General features: G+C 38.2%; 1 protein-coding gene across 2 annotated transcripts in view; it reads left to right on the top strand.

Moving 5' to 3' along the window:
- The window catches only part of ERLIN1 (ER lipid raft associated 1), a 35,126-nt gene extending 15,591 nt beyond the window's left edge, over nucleotides 1-19,535 (top strand). The window contains exons 8-12 of one of the 2 annotated variants that reach the window (XM_007470334.1): nucleotides 6,336-6,394; nucleotides 8,286-8,377; nucleotides 15,834-15,923; nucleotides 16,811-16,890; nucleotides 18,315-19,535. In XM_007470334.1, the coding sequence (XP_007470396.1) occupies nucleotides 6,336-6,394; nucleotides 8,286-8,377; nucleotides 15,834-15,923; nucleotides 16,811-16,890; nucleotides 18,315-18,536 (543 nt within the window). In that variant the 3' untranslated portion in view covers nucleotides 18,537-19,535. The remainder of the gene's footprint in view (nucleotides 1-6,335; nucleotides 6,395-8,285; nucleotides 8,378-15,833; nucleotides 15,924-16,810; nucleotides 16,891-18,314) is intronic. The other variant, XM_007470333.1, reaches the window with a different exon arrangement.
- The last annotated feature ends 3,205 nt before the right edge of the window (nucleotides 19,536-22,740 follow it).

The raw sequence follows: 22,740 nt of genomic DNA, 5'->3' as shown, positions 1-22,740 counted from the left end.
TAGAGTTCCTTGCCTTATATTACATAACCATTTCCCTACTGTTTCCAATTTTTGCTATTAATAAACAATAGTGTAGTGAATATTCCTGACACATCTCCTTGTATGCACACTTTTATCTTTCAAAGTGGCTGTATAAATCTACATTCTTTTTTTTATATTTATTTATTTATTTGGTTGCAGCAGTTCTTAGTTGCAGCACGTGGGCTCCTTAGTTGCGGCATGCGAACTCTTGGCTGCGGCATGCATGTGGGATCTAGTTCCCTGACCAGGTACAAACCCAGGCCCCCTGCATTGGGAGCGTGGAGTCTTATCCACTGCGCCACCAGGGAAGTCCCTAAATCTACATTCTTACCAGCAGTATATGTGAATACTTGTTTCTCCGTGACCTCATCAGCATGTGAAGCAATCAGACATGCTGATTTTTGCTGTATGGATAGATGTGAAGTTATCTCTCTCCTTGATTTGCATTTCCTTGGTTGTTAATGAGGTTGAGCATCTTTTTGTTTATTTTTTTGTCCATTGGTACTCATCTGTCAATTGCCTATTCATATTCTTTGCCCATTTTTCTATTGAAATGTTTTTCTTACTGATTTGTAGTAGTACCTTGTATATTATCGATATTTTTATACACACGCATGTTATATGTGTTGTAAAAATAATCAGATGTTAGGAAAAAGATGAATAACAAAGTGAAATTCAACAGTAATCTTACTATGCAGAGATAACATAGTTCATTGTATCTTTCCAGACTCTTCTTAATACAGAGGAACATATGTTTATAGTTATAAATAATGTTGAACTAAAATGGAATCATACCATAGCTTTTTTCACCAGCAATATATATAAACAGCTTTTCAAGTTAAAAGTAAGATTTGCTGCATCATCACTTTTAATGTTTTTAATTAATCCCTGTTGGCTTCCAGTTTTTACTGTTATGTGCATGTTATAATGACCAAGCTTATACATACATCTTTTAAAATCCTTCCCTTAAGATAAGTTCTTAAACGTAGGATTGATGCCTTGTTTGGGGGCTTTTTGATATACATTGCCAAATTGCCTTTCAGAAAAATTTTAGTAGCTTATACTCTCTCATCAGCAGTGTTGATGAGCTGTTGTTTTCTATACATTTGATTGTGTGATCGTACTCAAATAATTAACAGATGCATACCTGCTCTCTAAATCCTTTTGGAAAAAATGAATCTGCCATTGTGTATTAACTATTGAGGTTGAATGCCCTAGGATGTTTATTGGACCTCTGTATTTGATTTGTGAATTGTGTTTGCTCATTTTTCGGTTGTTTTTATGTGTTTTTCTCATTAACTTAAATAAACTGTTTTTGATATGTTAATTATTGCAACTCTTCTTTAAATGCATAGTAAACATTTTCTCCTAGTTTTTTTCTTTGTCATTTAACATTTCTTTTCCCCTTGACAATTCTGAAGTTTAATTTTGGTATTTTTAGCAGTAATTTTAGTATTTTTTTCTTTATGGCATTTTGCTGTGCTACTATGCTTTCAAGAGCCTTTCACCAACTTTAAAATATAGAAATTTAAATAAAATCAGAAATTACAACATTTTCTTTACTTTTACAGTTTTATTTTTAGATTTAAAATTTTAATTCATCTGGAATCCATTTTGATTTCATTTGTGAGGTTGGGCTCCAATTTGCCCCTCCCCCAATTTATTAGCAACAGCAATTACTGAATAATTTATGCCCCTCTCTCCTCTTTGTTTGAAATGCCATCATATTATTAGCTAAATTCTGTTATATAGTAAAGTCCTTTCTGAACTTTGTTCTGTACCATTGATTTTTCTATTTCCTATTCTTTCATTAGTTATTGAGCCCTTGGTCTTTTCCCATCAAATCTACTTCTCTCCTGTTTTTTCCCTCTTGTTAGTAAATGGCTCCTTCTTACCCTCAGGCCAGTCTAGAGGTATGGGAGGCGTCTTTGAGAACCCTCTAGCCCTTAACATCTAATGAGTCCCGTATCCTGCTGATTCTACCAAATCCATCTAAAACATCTTCACTGCCACCTCCTTAGACCAAGTACTATTTCTTGCCTGGACTTCTGCAGTAGTCTTCTATCCTGTTTTCTCACTTTCACTTGTCCACATCATTTTCTGCATGGCAGAAAGAAGGATCATTTAAACTTACCTATATTTATTTGTTGGTTTTTTTTGTTTTGTTTTTTTGCGGTACCTGGGCCTCTCACTGTTGTGGCCTCTCCCATTGCGGAGCACAGGCTCCGGACGTGCAGGCTCAGCGGCCATGGCTCACGGGCCCAGCCGCTCCGCGGCATGTGGGATCTTCCCGGACCGGGGCACAAACCCCTGTCCCCTGCATCGGCAGGCGGACTCTCAACCACTGCGCCACCAGGGAAGCCCTGTTGTTTTTATAAACGTTATTGAATGAAAAATTGTCACTTTATTGTTTTTAAACTGATAGATCAAGATCTCCATTTTTTTTGGTTGCTTTATTCTTCTTATAAAATAGTTTCTTATGATAGTTGGAATGCATTTTTAGAACTTAAAGACTATTTTTCAGCATTCCTATTTTTAACATATTACTGTATGGTCATGATAATTCAACTTTTCATTCACTTTTAAAATTTGATAAGATATATTAGCTTTTAAAAAAAATAATGGCCTTTGGCAGTACAGTGGTTAAGACTCCGTGCTTCTACTGCACGGGGCACAGGTTTGATCCCTGGTTGGGGAACTATTGGTAAGATACTACATGCTGCATGGTGAGGCCAAAAAATAATAATAATAATGGCCTTTGGTATTTCTGCCAGTTTATTCTACAAGATGAGTTTTCATTATTAGTATTTTCAAGTCATATCAGGTACCTAAATTGGCTTATACATTAAAAAATTAGGAACATAGTCTATGACTTTACTTATAATTGTATTATCATTTTTGTTTCTTTTAGAATTTTTTTTTTTTTTTTTTTTACTATTTTTTAAAATTTTTAATTTATTTTTTGGCTGTGTTGGGTCTTTGTTGCTGCGCGTGGGCTTTCTCTAGTTGTAGCAAGTGTGGGGCTACTCTTCATCATGGTGCGCAGGCTTCTCATTGCGGTGGCTTCTCTTGTTGCAGAGCATGGGCTGTAGGCGCATGGGCTTCAGTAGTTGCAGCACGTGGGCTCAGTAGTTGTGGCGTGTGGGTTCTAGGGCACGCAGGCTTCAGTAGTTGTGGTGCTCAGGCTCAGTAGTTGTGGCTTGCAGGTTCTAGAGCGCAGGCTCAGTAGTTGTGGCACACGGGCTTAGTTGCTCCACGGCATGTGGGATCTTCCTGGAACAGGGCTCGAACCCGTGTCCCCTGCACTGGCAGGTGGATTTTCAGTCATCGCGCCATCAGGGAAGCCCCTCTTTTAGAATTTCTGACCTAGGTGAGAAACCCATATCCCAAGTTAAATTAATATCCATGAATTTAATGAGCTTTAATTCTATTAAATATGTAGCATTTTTTTTTAAGCATTGAGGAATGCAAATGATTCTTGGTGACTTTATTGTATGTCTGCAAGTTTGCTGAATTAACTGTCTCTAGTAATTCTCTTGGTTAATTTCCTTAGATTTGTGAGTGTGTGTGGTAAAAAATACTTAACATGAGATTTACCCTCTTAAAATTTCAAGTGTACAATACATTTTTATTGACTATAGGTACAGTGTTGTACAGCAGATCTCTAGAGCTATTTATCTTGCTTGACTAAAACTTTATGAATTTCCCTAGATTTTTTTTAGTTATATAATTATGCCAAAATAAAAATCTTGATATCCCCCCCAACCTAGTATTTTAATTCTTCACATAACACTAATAACTATCTGAAATTCTCTTGTTCATTTATTTGCTTTTTGTTGTTCTTTATTGCCTTTTTTTCTGCCTTTAAAATTTTAAAGTCCATGAGAGCAGTCTTGCCTTATTCATTGCTGTGTCCACAGTGGTTGGAATAAACAGTACTTGGTACAGACTAGGCACCCAATTAATATTGGTTGTTGAGTGAACCTTCTCTGTAACAATCAGTATTTTCATTTTTCCCTTCTCTGTATTTGTACCCCATTTTTCCTTCTTGAACAACTACTGTGGCAAATTAAAGTGGTGAAAATAAGCATTCTTGGTATTTTTTCCTACGTTATTTAAGGCAGTGACTATATATATTAAATGCTGGCTTTTAGTTTAAAATATATGCTTATAATCCACGAGTCAGTTTAACAGACATATTCATTTCATCAGCTTTTTTTTTCCCTTCACTCACTTGGTGTGTGTCTGTGTGTGTGTGTATTTTGACCATTGTTTTTGAATATGTTGCCATTTTATTTCTTAAATCTCTTATGAAGCAAATTACTCATGGTATCTGTTACAGTAGGTGCTTATATTTCACATATTTGAAAATTATGAGATTTCCCAAGATTGGCAAGCATGTAGTGTGTTCTTCAGCCTCACACAGCAAGATAGAAGTCTTCAGAAGAAGTCCTATTTCATGCTCTTTTTATAAGACTATAAAGATACATGGCCAGTCTCATAATTAAATGCAATATGACAGTGCTTCCCCCTGAATCATATTGGAAGTCATCTGTATTTCTGGTAGTCACTTGGGAAATCTTGCATCTCTTATAAATTCTGGTTCTGAATTTTTCTTTGTCTTCTGGGTATGTCCATGAGTTGTTCTTTATGGCCTCACATGCCTTACCGTTAGCATGAAATGACTTTTTTCATCATGGTCCCCAGCTTCTTATTCCATTTCACTCTAATTCTTGTATCTAGTTACTATAATCCTCAAAATTATGTACACATCTGACTTGTCTCTTTTATGTAGGGGAGGCTATGTTGCTTAAAAGTTTTAAAAGCCTTCTTTCATAAGCCCTAAAAAAAGGCTATGTGCTTAAAGGCCTTGTTGCTTAAAAGTTCAGCCAGTTTTCAGAGGGAAAGTAAAAGTTTCTACAGATTAGCAAAGTGCTTTGTGTGTGTGTGTAGTAGGGTGGAGGGGTGGTGTAGGATGTTAAACTAGTAAAATCAGACACTTCTGAGAGATCAGGTCCTTGATACGGAAAAGTCAGCCTTCGGAATCTGTATTTCCCAAGCAGATGTAACCCTGTAAGGGCTTATGTGCCCACAGCACAGAAAGCCAAACTCTGATAGTGGGTGTTTGCAGCAAAGTAAGGGTTTTTTTGCAGGGTCCAGCAAGGAGAATGGGCAGCTCATGCTCAAAGGGCTCAAACTCCCCAGTGGCTTTCAGGGAAGAGTTTTTAAAGGCAGCATTTGGGGTAAGGTTTGCAGGGGGCATGACTTTCTTCATGGTGATGTTCCAGAAATCTTAATCATCAGTCTTCTGGTTCCAGCCAGTCTGGGGTCTCTGTGCTTGTGCTCAGGTAGTCAGCATCCTCCACCTGGGTGAGGGCCTTGGTTACTTCAGAACAACTCACAGATATACATTAGGTTGTTACGTATATCCCTTGAGGAGGAACCAGGACTCTGTTTTATAAATTACTGTTTCTTGACTGCTTTTCCTTTGTTTCTGCATTTCCTCACTCCTGAATTAGTAACTGCTTGAGTTTGTTCTTTGGAACTCAGGGAAGGCCTAGGAGACTAAAGCCTTTTTCTACAAACAAGAAACCGGGAACACAGAGGGGCTTGCACCCCAAAATTATCCTGTTTCATAGATAATTATGCCAAAGTACAGTATGGTTAGGGAAACAGGGTCTAGTAAACAATGTTTACAGAGATAAGTAGACTTTGTTCTAAGTGAGGTTCTAGGAAGAAAGAATACAGGCTGCTAATTGGTATTTGTTAATTGGTGTTTGTTTTCCCTCAGTGTTGGGCTGTTTATTTGTAGCCAGTACTGAGTGATTGCAGGTTTAGGAAGTGGTAAATTCATTTACTTGTCCACTGTATTAAGTTGCATATACTGACCTGGGTTTTTGCTTGTTTATATTTTTGTTTTTGACTGTTTCCTACTTTAAAATTTAAATCTTGAACTTTTGCCTTCCTTCTGTTTCTTTGGTTTGCAGGTTTGAAAAGGAAACACAAGTATCCAACTTAAGAGCTTTGTGAAAGGTCTTTTAAGAGAGAACCTTTTCCCTAAAAATTTATTTCCTCAACAGGTAGAGTGGTTTATCCTATAGCCAGGCATTTTTTAAAGGAAACAAGAAGCAGCTTATTTTGACTTTTTGGGGTGATGGCAGGAACAGTAGATTTTCTAATGGGATCCCTATGTGTGTCAGTAGGCAGCTATGTCATAGCTGTTTTATTAGTTTCATTTGAGGAGCCGTTTTGTAGATTTAGTTTGACGATTTATTTTTCAAATACACTTTGGCTTTTTCACTTTTATTTTTTAGGCTGTGCGTGTTACAAAACCCAAAATCCCAGAAGCCATAAGAAGAAATTTTGAGTTAATGTGAGTAATATGCATGGGATCCCAATATTTTTATTTAGGGCTTTCTACATTAATTTACCAGTCTAGAGGAAAATTATGTTTCAGATATTACACTGGGGAGGGCTATATGTCTATCTTCCATTCTTTAATTCTAGTAATATTACCTATTCTGGTGTCTTAATTCCCACTAGACTCTTATTAGTTTTCTCTTTATATATGGACATTTCAGGAGCAGCTTCAGTGGCTAAGGATGCAGTTTGCTGTAGAACTGTTGTTGGAAGCCTAAGGAGCTATAATTTGGATGTGAATAATACCTTGAATTAAATATTAATAGAGGAGAGAAAGAGTCCTAGCTGTTAAGGTTGAAGAGAGTGCCTATATTTTGTTACTGTATTACAAGTGGTAAGAATAAACACATTGGTATCAAGTTTGGTTTTCCATTGTATGTGATTATGTATCTAAAATTAGAGCTGATCTTTATAATTTGCCTTTGGGGAAGTTTTGTGTGGGTTGACTCCTGGTAGTCTTCTCTTCTGTGTGTCCAGGGCTGACTGGGAATGAGAAGTTACTTGCTTGACATGAAATTAGTTTCAAAGTGTTTTAGAAGATTCCTTTCGGGGACCACCTATTGCACTTGAAATGTCAGTATTCTCATATGACAGGTACTGAAAAGAAGAAACAGAAGTCTTTAGGAAACTTGACAGATATGTCAAGAGGCAAAATATGAAATACTAGAAAACTAACTTTGCAAAAGTCAAGAATACAAAAGACGTGTAAACACAGGGGGCCCCAAAAGTACTAATACTACTTCTTTGCAGAGTGTTATACTTCTGAGTTATTTTTGTTCCCAAGTCTATATCTTTTATTATGCAAAGTTTTATCTTCCCTTTTTCATTGTAGAAAAGGATTTCTTCTTTTAAAACTATAAAGCACAGAGTGCTAGGCTGAGTAGATCATGGGTCTGATCCATTTATAGAAGAAAAATAAATTTCTTGAAGGCTCAGCATGTCTTAGGCGTTAAATATAATAGCTTCTGGTGATGGAAAGATGAATACTATGTGTTATCTGCCCTCAAATAACTCATAGTATCCAGAATGTCATTTTATGTCTTTTATCAGTGTTGGCAGGAGGAAAGGAGAGAGGTCGGGGGGGTGATGTTTGGGGAAACTATTGGAGTTACTTTTCAGGTAATTCTGGATCTTTCCTAATTTTAAACACTTTTGGAATTCTAGAATTAAAGGCTACCTTGGGATAATCCAGTCTAACTTCCCACCTAATAGTGATCTTTTTTTATACCCTTTCTTCCATGTGGTCACCCAGTTGCCACTTGTACATGCTTAGTGATTGGCCACCTATTTCCATTGTTAGAAAGCTCAGATTCTTAGAAAGTTCTTCTTTGCATTGAGCCCCAGTTCACCACATAATTAGTAACTGCCACCTAGTTATAGCTTCTGTATAACAAATCGGGCTCCTACACAGGGGTGTCTGCCTGAAGAGGGGTTGAAATCCAGCCCCCTTCTGCTTGCCAAACCATGCATCCGAGGGGCTGGCTACATCTGCCCAGAAGTTAGTGCCTTTTGCTAATTGGTGCAGAGGCCTAACAGCAGAGGAAGCATTCATATACTCCAGACGCTTCCAGATCACAGGCCTTTCCATGATACGATTAGAGGAAAGGGTCTGACTAAAATTCAAATATACTAAATTTGATTCCTATTTCTGGGTGACTTTGGGCAAATCATTTAACCTTTCAACCTCAAATTCATTATTAGTAAAATAGGATAACACCTCTCTTGCCTACCTTACTGAGTCAGAAAGTTCTTGTTGAAAATGGTTCTCTGACCCACTGTAGAGTCAGAATTACTACCTGTGACTGTACACCATTTCTAATTTTTTGTAATATTTTACTCCACAGGGAAGCTGAGAAGACAAAACTTCTTATAGCTGCACAAAAACAAAAGGTTGTGGAGAAAGAAGCTGAAACAGAGAGGAAAAAGGCTGTTATAGGTACTTGGATTTCTTTCTGAAATGGATGCCTCTAAGTACATGTGTTATGAGTTTGTCCTGTTCTTTGTCCATCTCATGTTGGATATTGATGGGACTCAAATAAGATTGCATCATATGTAGTGGAGAATTCTGGAAATTCCTTTGTGTATTCAGCTGTCCTAAAACCTTTAAAAGTAGATGAGGGGCTTCCCTGGTGGCGCAGTGGTTGAGAGTCCGCCTGCCGATGCAGGGGACACGGGTTCGTGCCCTGGTCTGGGAGGATCCCACATGCCGCGGAGCGACTGGGCCCGTGAGCCACAATTGCTGAGCCTGCGCGTCTGGAGCCTGTGCTCCGCAGAGAACAAGAGAGGCAGCGATAGTGAGAGGCCCGCGCACCGCGATGATGAGTGGCCCCCGCTTGCCACAACTAGAGAAAGCCCTCGCACAGAAACGAAGACCCAACACAGCCATAAATAAATAAATAAAAAATTTAAAAAATAAAAAAAAAATAAAATAAAATAAAAAAAAAAAGTAGATGAGGCCAGTAGTTGATGAAGTGCTTCGGCTCTTCACCGTGGTGTTGGCCCCCACTGTTGTCTTTTGAGGACAGGAAATGTGGATAGGGTTTGGGAGCAGCTCTAGCCTCTGGTGGAGTAGGGGTTTTGTTTATACAGATTCAGAACAAGGAGGTTTTTTGGCCAAAGCTCAGGATTATAGTATGCATCCTTGCTGTTGACGTGCACCTAGTTTTATCTGGATAGATAGATGTTACCGCCTTTAGAAGTACAGCAGGATTGCTCATGGCCCATTTTGAGTCCCAGTGACTTCCCTAACACTCCAGCATATTGTGTATTCAACTGCCGTCTTAGGTTCTCAATTGTTTGTTCCTTGGTTTGCTGAAAGTTTGAGTTTTATATTAAATATTTCAAATATACAGGAACATACAGAGAACTATATATGAAGGCTTAACATTTTGCCATATTCCTTCAGATCATATTTTCTTTTAGGAAAATGTTTATATATCTATTTGAAGCCTCCTTTGTACCCATCCCTGGTCTTATTTCTTGACCTGTCTTCTCAGAGTACATTCTATTCTGAAGTTGATGTATATTTTCTGTCCATATTTTTATACTTTTACTCTAAATATGTAACAAGAAACAGTTCATAGAATTGTTTTACTACAAAAGTGGTATCAAACTCCACCTTTTATTTCACAACTTCCTTTTTTTACTAACATTGTTTGAGTTATGTTCATATTGATACATGTAGATCTAGTTTATTTTTAACTGCTCTGTATGTATCTCATTCTATGAGTGAGCCTCATTTGATTCTGATGGATTACTAATGAGTTAGTTTCTGGTTTTTCCTTATTACAGACAGTTCTGCAGTAATACCCTTATCCATGTCTCTCTGTGCACACATGCAAGTTTTCCTAGAGAAGTGCTACTCCACATGTGATGTGGGTCGGTGCCCTATCACCGGCTTTTTGTTTTGGATCCACAATGAGATGAGTATGGAAATTGAGAATGAGTGTTAGAAGTTCTTATATCATTTTAACACAGTAATTTTATTGTCTGTTGAATCTAATAAAAAACTGGAGCTTATGTTTTTCTTTTTTAATATTTTTCTAGTAACTCATTATAATTTATAAAATATTGAAATACAAAAAAAAATGCTTTCCCACAGGTAGTTTGAGAAGCACTGCTCTAGAATGCATATCTTGAAGTAGAATTGCTGGGTCATAGGGTACACACATCTTCAAATTACAACACGCTGCCAAATTGCTCTCCAAAGTGCTTTCTCCATTTTACCCTCTCCTCACCAGTGTTTGAGTTTCAGTTTCTGTGCTGCCGTATTCAATTCCCATTTCCACACATCGTCCTCTACCCTTGGAGTTATCAGATTTTTAAAAATGTATACCAGTTTGATGATGGGCATGGTATCACATAATTTTGATACGAGTTTTCCCAGTTACTAGTAAAGTTGAGTACTGTTTATGAATCATTCGGGTTTCCCTTTTTTTGGTATGTGAATTGCCTGTTAATATCTTTAGCCCATTATTTGATTACTTTTTTAAACTGATTTGTAGAAGTTCTTTGTATCTTCTGGATATTAATCCCTTCCCAGGTTTATGCATTGCAAACATCATCTCTCAATTTGTGGCTTGTCCTTGAACTTTATGATGTCTTTGACACACATATATATTTCATTTTCATGTAATCAAATTTATCAGTCTTTTCCTTTCCAGTTTGTGCTTTTCCTATCTTGTTTTAAGAATTCTTCCCCAACCCCAAAGTAATAATTTTATTCTAAAAGTTTTAAAGTTTTTCTTCTCATATGTAGGTCTTGAGTCCATCTGGAATTTATTTTAATGTTTAGTGTGACATAGAAATTCAGTTTAATTTTTTCCAAATGGCAAGCCAATTGTCTTAGACTATTTATTGAGTAGTTCCTTATTTCTATTTCTATTGAGTAGTTCTTATTTCCTTACTAATAAGTAGTACTTATTTCTAATGCCACATCTGTCATATAATAAGATCCTATATATAATTTGTTCTGTTGTTAGGGTTTCTATTTTCTTTCAATTTCTTGGTCTATCCTTTTACAGTAATACTTTGCTTTAATTACTGTAGCTTTCATTTTAAGTCTTGCTATCTGGGAGAGCAAGTTTCTTCTTAACTATTGCTCGAAACTGTTCCTATTTCTAAAATTGTATTGGACTATTCCAGCCCCCTTATTCCTCCAAATAAATTTTAGAACCAGCTCCTCAAGTTCTATAAAATACTGTTAGGGTTTTGATTGTAATCACATTACTTGTATATAGTACATCAGTTTGGAGAGAATTACAATATTTATGATATTGAGTTTTATAAATCTGTTATATTTCTCCATTTATGAGAATGAAAATGAAAGAATGGTCTTTCAAAAAAGTATCATAATTTTCTTCTCAAAGTTCTTACACACTCTTTGTTAGAGATTTATTCCTATATATTCCTCAAATTTTTTGCTATTATAAATAGGCTCTTTTTTCAAGGCATATTTTCAAACTGGTTTTTACTTTTGTATAGGTATGCTGTTAATTTTTTCATTTAGCAATCTTGCCAAAAATGCTGTTGTTTCTAATAGTCTCTTGGATTTCCCAAGTAATCATATTGTCTTCAGATCAGGACAGTTCTGGTTTTTTCTCTGTACTCCCACACCTTTTAGTTCTTACCTTACTGCTTTAGGCTATGACTTCCAGTGAAGTGTTGAAAAGAAAGATGGTGACAGGCATTCTTGTCTTGTTCCTAACTTTAAATACACAGTCCCAGTGATGTTTGCTATACTTAACTTTTATCAGGTTAATGACATTTCCTTCTGTTTCTTGCTTGCCAAAGGTTTTTATCATGAATGGCTGCTAAAACTTTTAGAATTTTTTTCTAAATCTGTCGAGATGACCATATAATTTTTCTTTTTAAAGCAATTAATATGGTGAATTATATTAATAGATTTTCCTCTTACTGAATTATTTCTTCTTCCTGGGATAAATTCACTTGACCATGAAGTAGGAGTTTTACCCTAATAATTTCTTTTAATTTTTCACTTTTATTTTCATAAATGGTCAGTTTTTTTTTTTTTCTTACATTCTTACTCTCAAGTTTTTGAGGGTTTTTTGGTTTGTTTTTTGTATCATGGTTATACTAGCCTCAAAATGAGTTGGAGAGCATTTCTTCTTTTTCTGTGTTCTGGAGCATTTTGTATAAAATATGTTTTACTTCCTCTTTGTAGGTATGGTGGAACTCAATTATAAAAACCATCTTGGTCTAGTGGGGTTTGTGCTTTTTTGTATGCTCGTTTGATTTTTATGGCAACACTTAACCTACTGATTTAATTTCTGTAGTGTGTAAGGTATTTGTTTCTTTTTTAAGTCAGTTTTGGTAGTTATACTTTCTAGAAAATTCTCCATTTTATCTGTTACTTCAAATTTGGGGGCATAAATTTGTAAAGTTCTCTTATGATTTTTAAACCGTCTACCAAATCTGTATGCCCCTTTTCTTTCCTGATATTGTTTATTTGTGCCTTCTGTTTTGCTGGATCAGAGGTCTGTTTTATGCATCTTTTCAGAGAACTAAATTTTGATTTGGTTGATCCTTTAGTCACTTTCTTTTCAATTATTGTTTACAGTTATTTTTTTATTATTTACTTATTTTACTCACTGGTTCTTTTCTAACTTTTTGAGTTACTAAATTCTTTAGTAAAAACTAAAAGACTAAAAAAGTCTTTTCTAATGGAAACATGTAAGATTATACATTTTCTTCTAAGTTCTGCTTTTAGGTACCTCCACAAGTTTTGAATGTAGTTTATTTATTGGTGTTTGGTTTTCATTTTTTTTAAATGTCCATTATTTCTTCTTTGACTCATGAATTATTAAAAGTATATTTTTCAGTTTCTTATTGGTTCTCAGGGGGCTACCTTTTTATTGTTGATTTCCAATGTTATTGCATTGTAGTCAGAAAATATTATCTGTTATATGGATTCTTAAGTATTTGTTGAAGTTTGTTTTGTGGATTATCAGTACGTGGTCCTTTTTTGGTAAATGTTCTATGTGTGCTTGAAAAGATTGAATGTATATTCTATATTTGTTGGATGCAGTTTTCTCTGCATATTCGTTATGTCAGGATAATGAATTGTATTGTTCACATCTTCTGTATTCTTCTAATTTTTGCCTTCTTGAGCTATCAATTACTGAGAGAGGTGTGTTAAAATCTCCCACTATGACCATGTATTTTTTGACTTATAACTTTTTTCCTTTATGTATTGTGGGGCTATATCATTAAGAATGTTTAGTTTCAGAACTGGATTGTTAACACCTCTGTGGAGAATTGGTCCAGTTAGGTAATAACCCTCTTTTATAGCCAGACATGCTTGTTGGCTTAAGGTCTATTTTGTCTGATGATAATATAGCTATGACAGATTTCTCTTGGTTAGTTATTTTCTTGATGTGTCTTTTCACATCCTTTTACTTTCAACTTTTCTATGTCATTATGTTTTAGGTGTGTCTCTTGTAAACAGCATATAGCTGGATTTTGTTATCTTATCCAATGTGAGAATCTGTCTTTTAACTGGTGAGTTTAGTCTTTTTATATTTATTGTGGTTACTGCTATATTTGGACTTGTTTGTATCATTTAATTTTGTGCCATTTACCATGCTTCTTTTTCCCTTCTTTTCTGATTGGTATTGAATTGATTGTATTTTCTTTATTATTTTCTTCCTTTTACTTGATTGGAAGTTTTACATTCTATTTCTAGAATTTGTAACTAGTTGTTGCCTGTAAAATGTTAACAAGCATACCTGACTTGACAGAATCTAATCATTCTTTCCAGCCTCTTCTTGAACAATATCTTAGGATGCTTCAACTCTTATCACTGTCCTCCAGTTTTACATATTATTGTTGCCTAGTATTTTAGTTTCATGTTGTTTTTATTCCCCCATTGATTATTATCATCATTGATTCCTACAGTAGATATTTTATTTTGATTTAAATATGTTGTGTAATTTTTTCCTCTCCATTGCTTCTGACAACTCGTTCTTTTTTTCTGCTAGCTTTTTTTCAGTAAAGGCTAAGGACTGGAAAAGTTATTCAGTCTTCCTTAGTCTGAAATACTTTTATTTCATTCTTGAATGGTAATTTAGCCTACAGTTCTAAGCCCAACTAAACTTACTTTTCTTTATCACTTTGGCAGTATTATTTTGTTTTTGTTTGGCTTCTGCTCCTCTTTTTACTTTTAAGAATTTTCTCTGTTAAAAAAAAAAAGAATTTTCTCTATCTTTGCATATTCTCTAGTTTCACTATGCTATGCCACTGGGCTGGTGGGTAGAGTTGCAGCCTTTAGCAGGTCCTCAGGTTTTATAGGGGAATTTCAGTTTTAACATCTCAAGGCCTCATCTCCTGGCCCTGCTGGGCAATAGCCCAAGGCCCTTTCTCTTACTAGTCTAATAACCACTCCCAGGGCTGCCACCATACAGGCTCTCAGCTCTCTCTTTACTTGTCTCTCTTGAGGATCTCTCATTCTTTCTTATGATCTCAATTATACATTAGAAAACAATTTTGTTATATTTTATCTAGCATTTTAAGGTGTTGGAAGGATTTCTCATTAGCCTACTCCACCATTTTTCTAGAACTAGAGGTTTGGTCATGCTCTTTATTGGTTTATGCCCACACGTCAGAGAACATTGTGAAATGGGATTACTGCATCAGTTCCCCATGTTGATACACCATTCTCTGGGTTCTAGCTGCAGGCTCCAGATTCCTGACTTTCTATTCAAATTTTATCTTGAGTTTCTGCTTATAGCTAAATTTTTAGCCCAGCTGAACACAGCCTATTTTTAGGACGGTATGGTGATAGATTGATTTTATGCTGATGGGGAGATAGGGAAGTATGCCCTGGAGTAGCTGGTAAAGGATCCTGCCTTAACGGAAAGAAGAAACCACCTGGAAATGTTCTTTCCATTGTACATTTCCTCCAGAGGCCAAGGAGAAGATATGTTAAAATTCAACTTCTTTGGCTGAAAAGGAGAATTGAGAATGTTCTTCAAGAATTGCAGTGATTGTATTGAAAATATAATTAGAGTCTTTCTTCCCTGGTCCTGAATCCTTTGGTTAGGCCAGAGATTTCCTAAGGATGTTTTGTTTTCCCTGCCTGTAATTGCCTGCTGCAGCTACCTTGTTCACTCCCAACATTTGTTTTCACGTTCTCAGGTGAGTTACCCTGCTTTCTCTTTTTGTCTTCTACAGTAGTCAGAATACTCCTCCGCTGGTAACCCTTCATCACATCGTTTCCCTGATGGTTCCATAACAGTTGATCCTGAGTATATATTAAAGTTAAATTCCTTAGCCTGTCACTCAAAACAGGGGTCTTCCAGCCCTCTCTGTAATTTTTTTGTTGTCTTCTTTTATCAGCTGGCTCTTTATCACCTCTTAGACTGCGACTTGCTATGCTAATTCGTGTATCTTGTTTTTGTTTACACTTTCTGCCAGGTCCTTATAGGTCATGTCTATTATTTTCTTTAAGATTTCTTCCAGAAGGTCTTCCTTGTTTGATCTTCCTTATTCTTTCTTTCTCCTGCCACATAATATAATTGTCCTATGTTGCCATACATTTGTGTTGCTCTGTTTTTGTTCTCAGAACGTTCATGAAGTATCTTTTTTTTCCCCATTAGCTTGTGGACCATTTTGCCATTTAATCCCACGAAGGACTAGAACTGTCACCTTTTGTACCCTTCCTTCCTGCAAAATAAGCACTGTCAAAATAGAACAGAGAAGTAGGAAATAAATTCCCTTTTTTCTGTTGAGTTGTTTATAGTCTGAATAGATAAAACAATGAAACAATGAGCCCATAAAACCTTATATAATTGTTAGACTATGTGCTCATGTTTCTAAGTACCTCTGAAACTAGGGAAGTGTTTTTGAAGGTCTTGTTTTGTGTATAATTATAGAAGCAGAGAAGATTGCACAAGTGGCAAAAATTCGGTTTCAGCAGAAGGTGATGGAGAAAGAAACTGAAAAGCGCATTTCTGAAATTGAAGGTACCTCAGGGAGAAATGAGGCTCTGACCATCCTGAACTGCTTCTCTGTGTCAGGGACTGGGTCTGGGTTATGGTGGGTGGTCTGGAGGAAGTAGCTGGCCTGATATTCTAGACAAATTTTTTTGAAATTACCATTGCGTATCTAGCTCTTTTGTTTGGTTTGTGACTATGGGAAACCCAGCCTTTCATTTTCCATCCTTAAGTTGGGGCTTATTTGTTCTCAGGCAAAGTAATCAGTTTTAAAGAATATACAAGATAAGAAACCCCACCACCACCAGTTTCTTTTCTACATGTCAACCAAAAACATAACCAAACAATTAGCTGGGGAAAAAAGAAGCCCTAATTGTCGTGGAGGCTCCCAAACTCTTGATTACACATAGCGGGATGTCGATGTTCTTAGCTCACAGTCTTGAAGACCAAATATTCAACCTCTTGCTTATATGATGATGCTTCCTATCATTCTACATTAACTGATTCTGAATCAGATTTGAAGGGGATGGAGACAGTGCAAATAAGTAGAGCAGAGCTCTCATGTCTGGACTTAATTATTAATACTTAAAGCCTAGAGCCTGGGTGGGGTGTGAGACTTTGGGTGATGAGGGGTGGAGGAAAGAAGGAGCAACTTAAGGTGGAAAATGAAGTGGGTTCAGACAAGCTGAGAGTTAACTTGATATTGACAAGAGTGTTCCCCTTTGAGAAGGAGTTTTCTGGGGACTGGGATTTGAAAACTGCTAATGTTGTTTTATGCCTTCAAAGTAAAGTGAATGATTGGAATATCAAGCAGTGGATAAAGGGGCTTCTACTTAAGGTAGAGTCTGAACTCTTACCCAGCTGAGGAAATGGATTGCAACTTTGCTCTGTTTTAAACACCCTGTTTTGCTTACTAGATGCTGCGTTCCTGGCCCGAGAGAAGGCGAAAGCAGATGCTGAGTATTATGCCGCACACAAATATGCCACTTCAAACAAGGTGACTGGCTCTCTGTGCCACTCTCCTAGTAATATAGGTTAAGTTTTTGCTTTCCCCTGTGGGGGTTCTAACACGATGGGGGCGATTTTATCCAGTGTCAAGGAAGGGTAGTTACCATCACACCCTCTAGAATCAGCCAGTCCCTTGGAAAGACATATGTTGCATATTCTGTGGGTAGAGAACTTTGTATAGTTCTTTATAAAAGTGGGGAGCTAGAACAAAGGCAAGCAGATATATAAACCCAGGTCAAATGCCATAAATTCATCCATTTGTACTGCTGTATAAGGGCTCAATAATCAGGAAAGTTAAAGGTCTTCTCCTGAAATGACAAGAGTGACAGGAGAGGAGTAAAGTTCATTTAAAATTGCTTCCCAGATCAGGTAGACCTTTGGGGTAGATGCTAAGCTTGTTTAGAGCAGAGTTTCTCATCAGACATTCTTAGCATCTTGGGGTGAGATACTTTTTCATTATTGAAGACTATCTCATGCATTCTGGCCCTTGCCTGCTAAACTGTCAGTAGTGCTCACCAATTATTTTAACAATCCACACCCCCCACCACACACACACGTTTCCGAATGCCCCCAGTTGAGTACTGCTTGTTGGATTTAAAAAATACTCTAGTCATGAGGAATTTCATATGTGGTAATTTGAGAAAGGAAGTTGGGTGATGTGTGGGTGAACAATTTTTGTATAGGGACTGGGGTAAGTTTAGGTCTAGAGAGTACAGACCTAGTTAGTAGGAATTATTTAATTAAAAGTCAGCTAGAACCCCTTGTAGTCTGAGAAGGGAAGGATATAGGGAAGGATATGACCAAGGTTTATAAGGTTATTAATTATACCGTAGAGTGGAACAGAGGAAAAGTTGAGAAGGAGGTTGCTAAGGTATATGATGCAGTCTGAAAGGTTAGAATCAAGATTTAAGGTATAGTCAGGGCTTAAACTTTTTCCATTTAGAAAGGAACAACATAATCTATATTCAGAAGTCTGAAGATACGGTAGGTTGTCAGAACGAGAGTTGTCAGTACTTTGAAATCCAGTGTAAATTTAGAAATAAAATTAACATATTGGAGGACACAACTCTATAGAAACAGAACGGAATTTGGTCAAGATGAAGGCAAGATGAGAAATTTCAGTTTCCAAACCAGTGATCCAAATCTGTCATGGGAAAAGCTGGCCAGGCACAAGTGTCAAGACTTTGTCATTGAGGTGAGCCTTATGCTGAAAGGGGCAGTAGTTTTATGCCATTCTGAAAAATGCTGTCAATGAGATAGCCACACTTCAAAGTGAGAGAGGGTCATTGGTAGCAATTTACAGTTGAGGAATGATATTCAGGAGAACAATAGGGAAAATCTGTGTAAGGAAAGAGAGCAGTGACTATTGCACCAAAGTGTTCTGATGCCTTTGCTCTTGTTTGCCTCTCACAGCACAAATTGACCCCGGAATATCTGGAGCTCAAAAGGTACCAGGCCATTGCTTCTAACAGTAAGATCTACTTTGGCAGCAACATCCCTAGCATGTTCGTGGACTCCTCTTGTGCTTTGAAATATTCAGAGGTTAGGACTGGAAGAAAAAGCTCTCTCCCCTCTAAGGAGGCTCTTGAGCCCTCTGGAGAGAGCCCCATCCAAAACAAGGAGAGCACAGGTTGATGCAACAGGTGAAAATGTTCTTCCATATCAAGATATGGCCCAAGGGGTTAAGTGGGAACGATGGTTATACGACTTCAGATTTACAGAGAACTCATGCTCCGTCTGTTCTGCCTTTCCTGTGGTAGTCCTGGTTTATCAGCTGATTGCAGGATAGAGCCAGCTGTCTGGCACCCAGATGGTGTTTTCAGGTGCAGTTTTATCAAATATCCTGTGTGTGTTCCTTTCTAAACTGGTACTCATGAATGAGGGAAAGTCTGATGCTAACATACTGCCTGCACTGGAATGTTAAACACTAAATATTTAACAAGCTGTGTTTTTCTAAGCTGAGATCTATTGGATAATGTTTACATTGGTCCCCGGGGAAATGTGTGCTCAGTCATTCAAGAGATAGGAGGTCAGAGAGAAGGCGGCCAGGATGTGGTGAGTGTAAAGAAGACTGATTATGCCAGGACCCAGGCTTTCTCTTTGGGGTCCAGTCCCAGCATTCATCCATGTGAGTAGCATCTAGTCCGCTGAAGTTCCCCAGGAAATGATCTTCCACTTGAGCAACTATTTACTTGATACGATTTGCACCTTTATGTTTTCCTAGAGTCAAGATGGTGGCCCACTGGGACATGCACCTTGCCACCCAATCAGAGATTCTTCATAGAGATTCCTAATCATTAGTTTATTGCATTAGTAGGCTCAGAGATAGAGCTTAGTTTGAAGTTTTGGGTGAGATGAAACCTTTGCTTTGAACCAAAGCTCTGGGGGCCATACATACCGCTCCATTGGGTGATGGCTGTCTCTGTCACTGCGCAGGCCATGTGTGACTAAGGTGCCTGGTTTTTAGGCTCAGACAACTCCTTCTATGTCACCTCTCAGCTCTGGCCAAGAGTGGAACAGGACTTTAACCAGAAATAGAAGCAGCATCCAGTTCCTAGCTGTTCACTGCACAGTATTGTATCATAACTGCAGGAAGTTTTTATTTTTACAACTGGATTTGGGGTACGTTCATTTGCCCCGGTACCTCTGCCTAAAGGTCAGATCCTGGGGCTGCCATGGTTACTGGCCCACGGGTTCTCCTTCTCAACACTGATCAGGAGCCCACCGGGTGGATCAAGGAGTAACCTAGAAAGCACCCTTGGTCATCTTTGCTTCCTTCCCTCCTGGCCCTGAGATGCTGAAATCTAAGTTGTTCTGCAGCTTTCACCTCAACTAGGAGATCAGGATTATTCCACTGACTTCCTAGGCAGCCAGTGGATTTAAACTTACATGAGAGGATGACAGAGTTAGCCTGTGGCTATGGGAGATCTGTTTCATCTGGACGTTTTTTTAATCTTAAGATTAACTTTCTTGAATCAGTGTGCCCTGTAGTTAGGCCTGAGTTTACGCAGTTTAAGACACCATTTGTGTACACTGTGTTCAAGCCAGACAGAAAAGTCATGGGACCGCTTCCAGAAACCTGTAAGCTAACTGTCAGTCTCATGACAGCTTCTGGGTTGTGCCAGACACTTAATACGGGAAAGGAGTCCCAGATTTGAGGTCTTTTCCCAGGGCCTTATCCTATAAAGGCATTTGTAACATGGAAAGAATAATTTTTTTGTTTTTGCTCATTTAATTATATACATTCTCTTTATGAATGAATTTTGTGTTCTCTAGCCCTTTTTAAAAGATTTTTGGAACTATATAATAAACTCTTTACCTGTCATATATTGTTGCTGCATATAAATAATGATTGTTGTGGGAAATCTGGACATTGACCTTTTTTTTTTTTTTTGTGGTACGTGGGCCTCTCACTGCTGCAGCCTCTCCCGTTGCGGAGCACAGGCTCCGGACGCGCAGGCTCAGCGGCCATGGCTCACGGGCCCAGCCGCTCCGCGGCATGTGGGATCTTCCCGGACCGGGGCACGAACCCGTGTCCCCTGCATCGGCAGGCGGACTCTCAACCACTGCGCCACCAGGGAAGCCCTGGATCATTGACCTTTGTGCTTTCATTCCTAGAGATGTTTCCTATTCCCATGAGCTAAAAATTACTGTTGCCCCAAAGTGATGAATATGGGTTTTCTTACAAACCACAGGCTCTGGTGGCAGAGTTGAGGAGCAGGGGAGTAACACTGTGAAGTTCTCAAGAAAGGACTTCTGCTTAAACTCTCCATGGAATGTGCTTCTCTGTGCTCACTGGGGCTCAAAGTCTGCCCCCCCGCCCCCCCTTCAGGGATGTTCCTTTTGGTAATCTTGAAGTCTAAATTTATATGTGAAATGCTACCTTTTTAAAAAAAGAAACTAAATAAAATTATTTTACTATCAGCGATTTGTGTTTTTCCCATATGTCTCCTTTCTCTGTTGCTTAACCTGCTCCTCAGGCTGTCCTGTCCATTTCAGCTCGGGAGCCAGTTCATTTACTAGTTTAACTTAACTATAGACGCTCTCCTTACACTTTTCCCAGAAGCCTCGTGTAAGAATTTTGAAAGCAGGATTTCCATTCTTTCCTGACTCACGGAATTTAACAAGGGGTGTTTTGATTCCTTGTGGGATGCAGCCAGCAGCAGAGGAGGGAAGAGGGAGGATGGAGCATCGTGCCCCTTGGAGACTGCCTGAGAGCTGAAATACTTACACTGAGGAGGGGAGGGGACATTATCCCTAGGTGGAGAAAAGACAAACTGTATAAATTATAACTGGCAATGGTATGATATAATTAACCTCACTAATTCAGATGTTAACCCAGGAGCCAGGGTTGGACCTGCTCTGCTCAAGCTCTCAACATTCCCTCCTGGGGACAATTTCACAGTGCTGTTGGGGCATCAGGGCTTGATAATTGGGAGTTCTGGGGAAAGCAGCCCTTTTACTCGGGTTCCTGTGGGATCCAACCCCATAGTATCCTACATCTGTGGCTACAAACCAGGGAGATTTAATTCAAACTAATTATCCTGTAGGCTTTTGGTACGTCTTAAAATGAAGTGATTTAGAATTAAGTGATTTCTGCCTCTTGCTGTGGGGAAGGAATTCTGTGAATTAGACGTTGTGGCTTCTGATTGCTTTAGGATTAAGTCCCAAGTGTATACACACTGACCTCTCCAGCCCAAGTCCTTGAGTGTACCTTCTCTCTGTCCCTTTGCATGTATTATTCCATCCACGTGGCCTACTTTTTCTCCCTTATAGCTCCAACTTTGCTAACTCCTAAAGAGTCTTCACTTCTTCAGAGAGGTCTTCCGGAACGGCTTGCTCAGGTCAGCACCCCACGTTTCCTTGTTTGTAACACTCCACACGCCTCACATTACCTGCTTAATGTCTGTTCTCACAAATGTTTAGCTCCCTGGGGGGCAGGGACTGTGACCATGCTCTTCCCTGGGATGGTATCTGTTGCTCATGCCTTGCACAATGCCTGGCCCATATGAGTTGGTCAGTTACGTTGTGTGAAAGAACAAAAGGATGAATGTGAAAGGCAGGTAAGTGAGTAGTGGGGAAAAAAGGACATAGAAATTAGGCTAGAGTGTCCACGTCAGGGCTTAGTGTGTAACCATGGGAAATTACCTAATATCTCTGAACTTGTTTACATATTCTTACAGAGCTCTTCAGTGGGTTCAGCAAGATCTGTTTATGCACCTGGAATAGTGATTTGCACGTGGTGTTTGTTGGGGTGCATTAGTTCACCCAGCCTATTGGAGTCGATATATGTTTGTCTCTGAGTAGCCTGTAAGTTCCTGTGATGGACAGAGAGCACAGTGCCTGATACATACAAGTGCATCAGAAAACACACATTGAATTATGTCTTCAGCAGCAGTGACCTAAGCTAGCTGGATTTTAAATCTCAACCACAGCCCTCCAGGAACATCTCAACAAGCTGGGCCAGCTTCTCGGCTATCCTCTGGTCTCTTGTCTTTGTGTAAGCATTTTAAACTAATTTACTGTTAATTCATTGCTCACTCCCCCAAGTGTCCATTATTATATAACTCAGAATGACATTTTACTTGTTTTCCTTACCATGTTTCTTTGGAATTAGTGCCTTTCATGTTTTTCTCCTATTATCTCTTTCTATCCATTTTTTTACCTTCCATCTGCTACAGGCTGAATGTGTTCCCCTAAAAGTCATGTTGAAGCCCTAATGCTCCATGTGATGGTATTTGGAGGTGGGGCCTTTGACAGATATTGGGTTAGCCAAAAGGTTCGTTTTCTTTTTTCCATAAGATGGCTCTAGTAGCGCTCAGTTGTCTTTTTTTTTTTT

This window comes from Lipotes vexillifer, unplaced genomic scaffold, assembly GCF_000442215.2.
Source record: "Lipotes vexillifer unplaced genomic scaffold, Lipotes_vexillifer_v1.1 scaffold916, whole genome shotgun sequence".
Classification (NCBI taxonomy): domain Eukaryota; kingdom Metazoa; phylum Chordata; class Mammalia; order Artiodactyla; family Lipotidae; genus Lipotes; species Lipotes vexillifer.
This window is presented reverse-complemented; position numbering and strand designations above follow the sequence as displayed.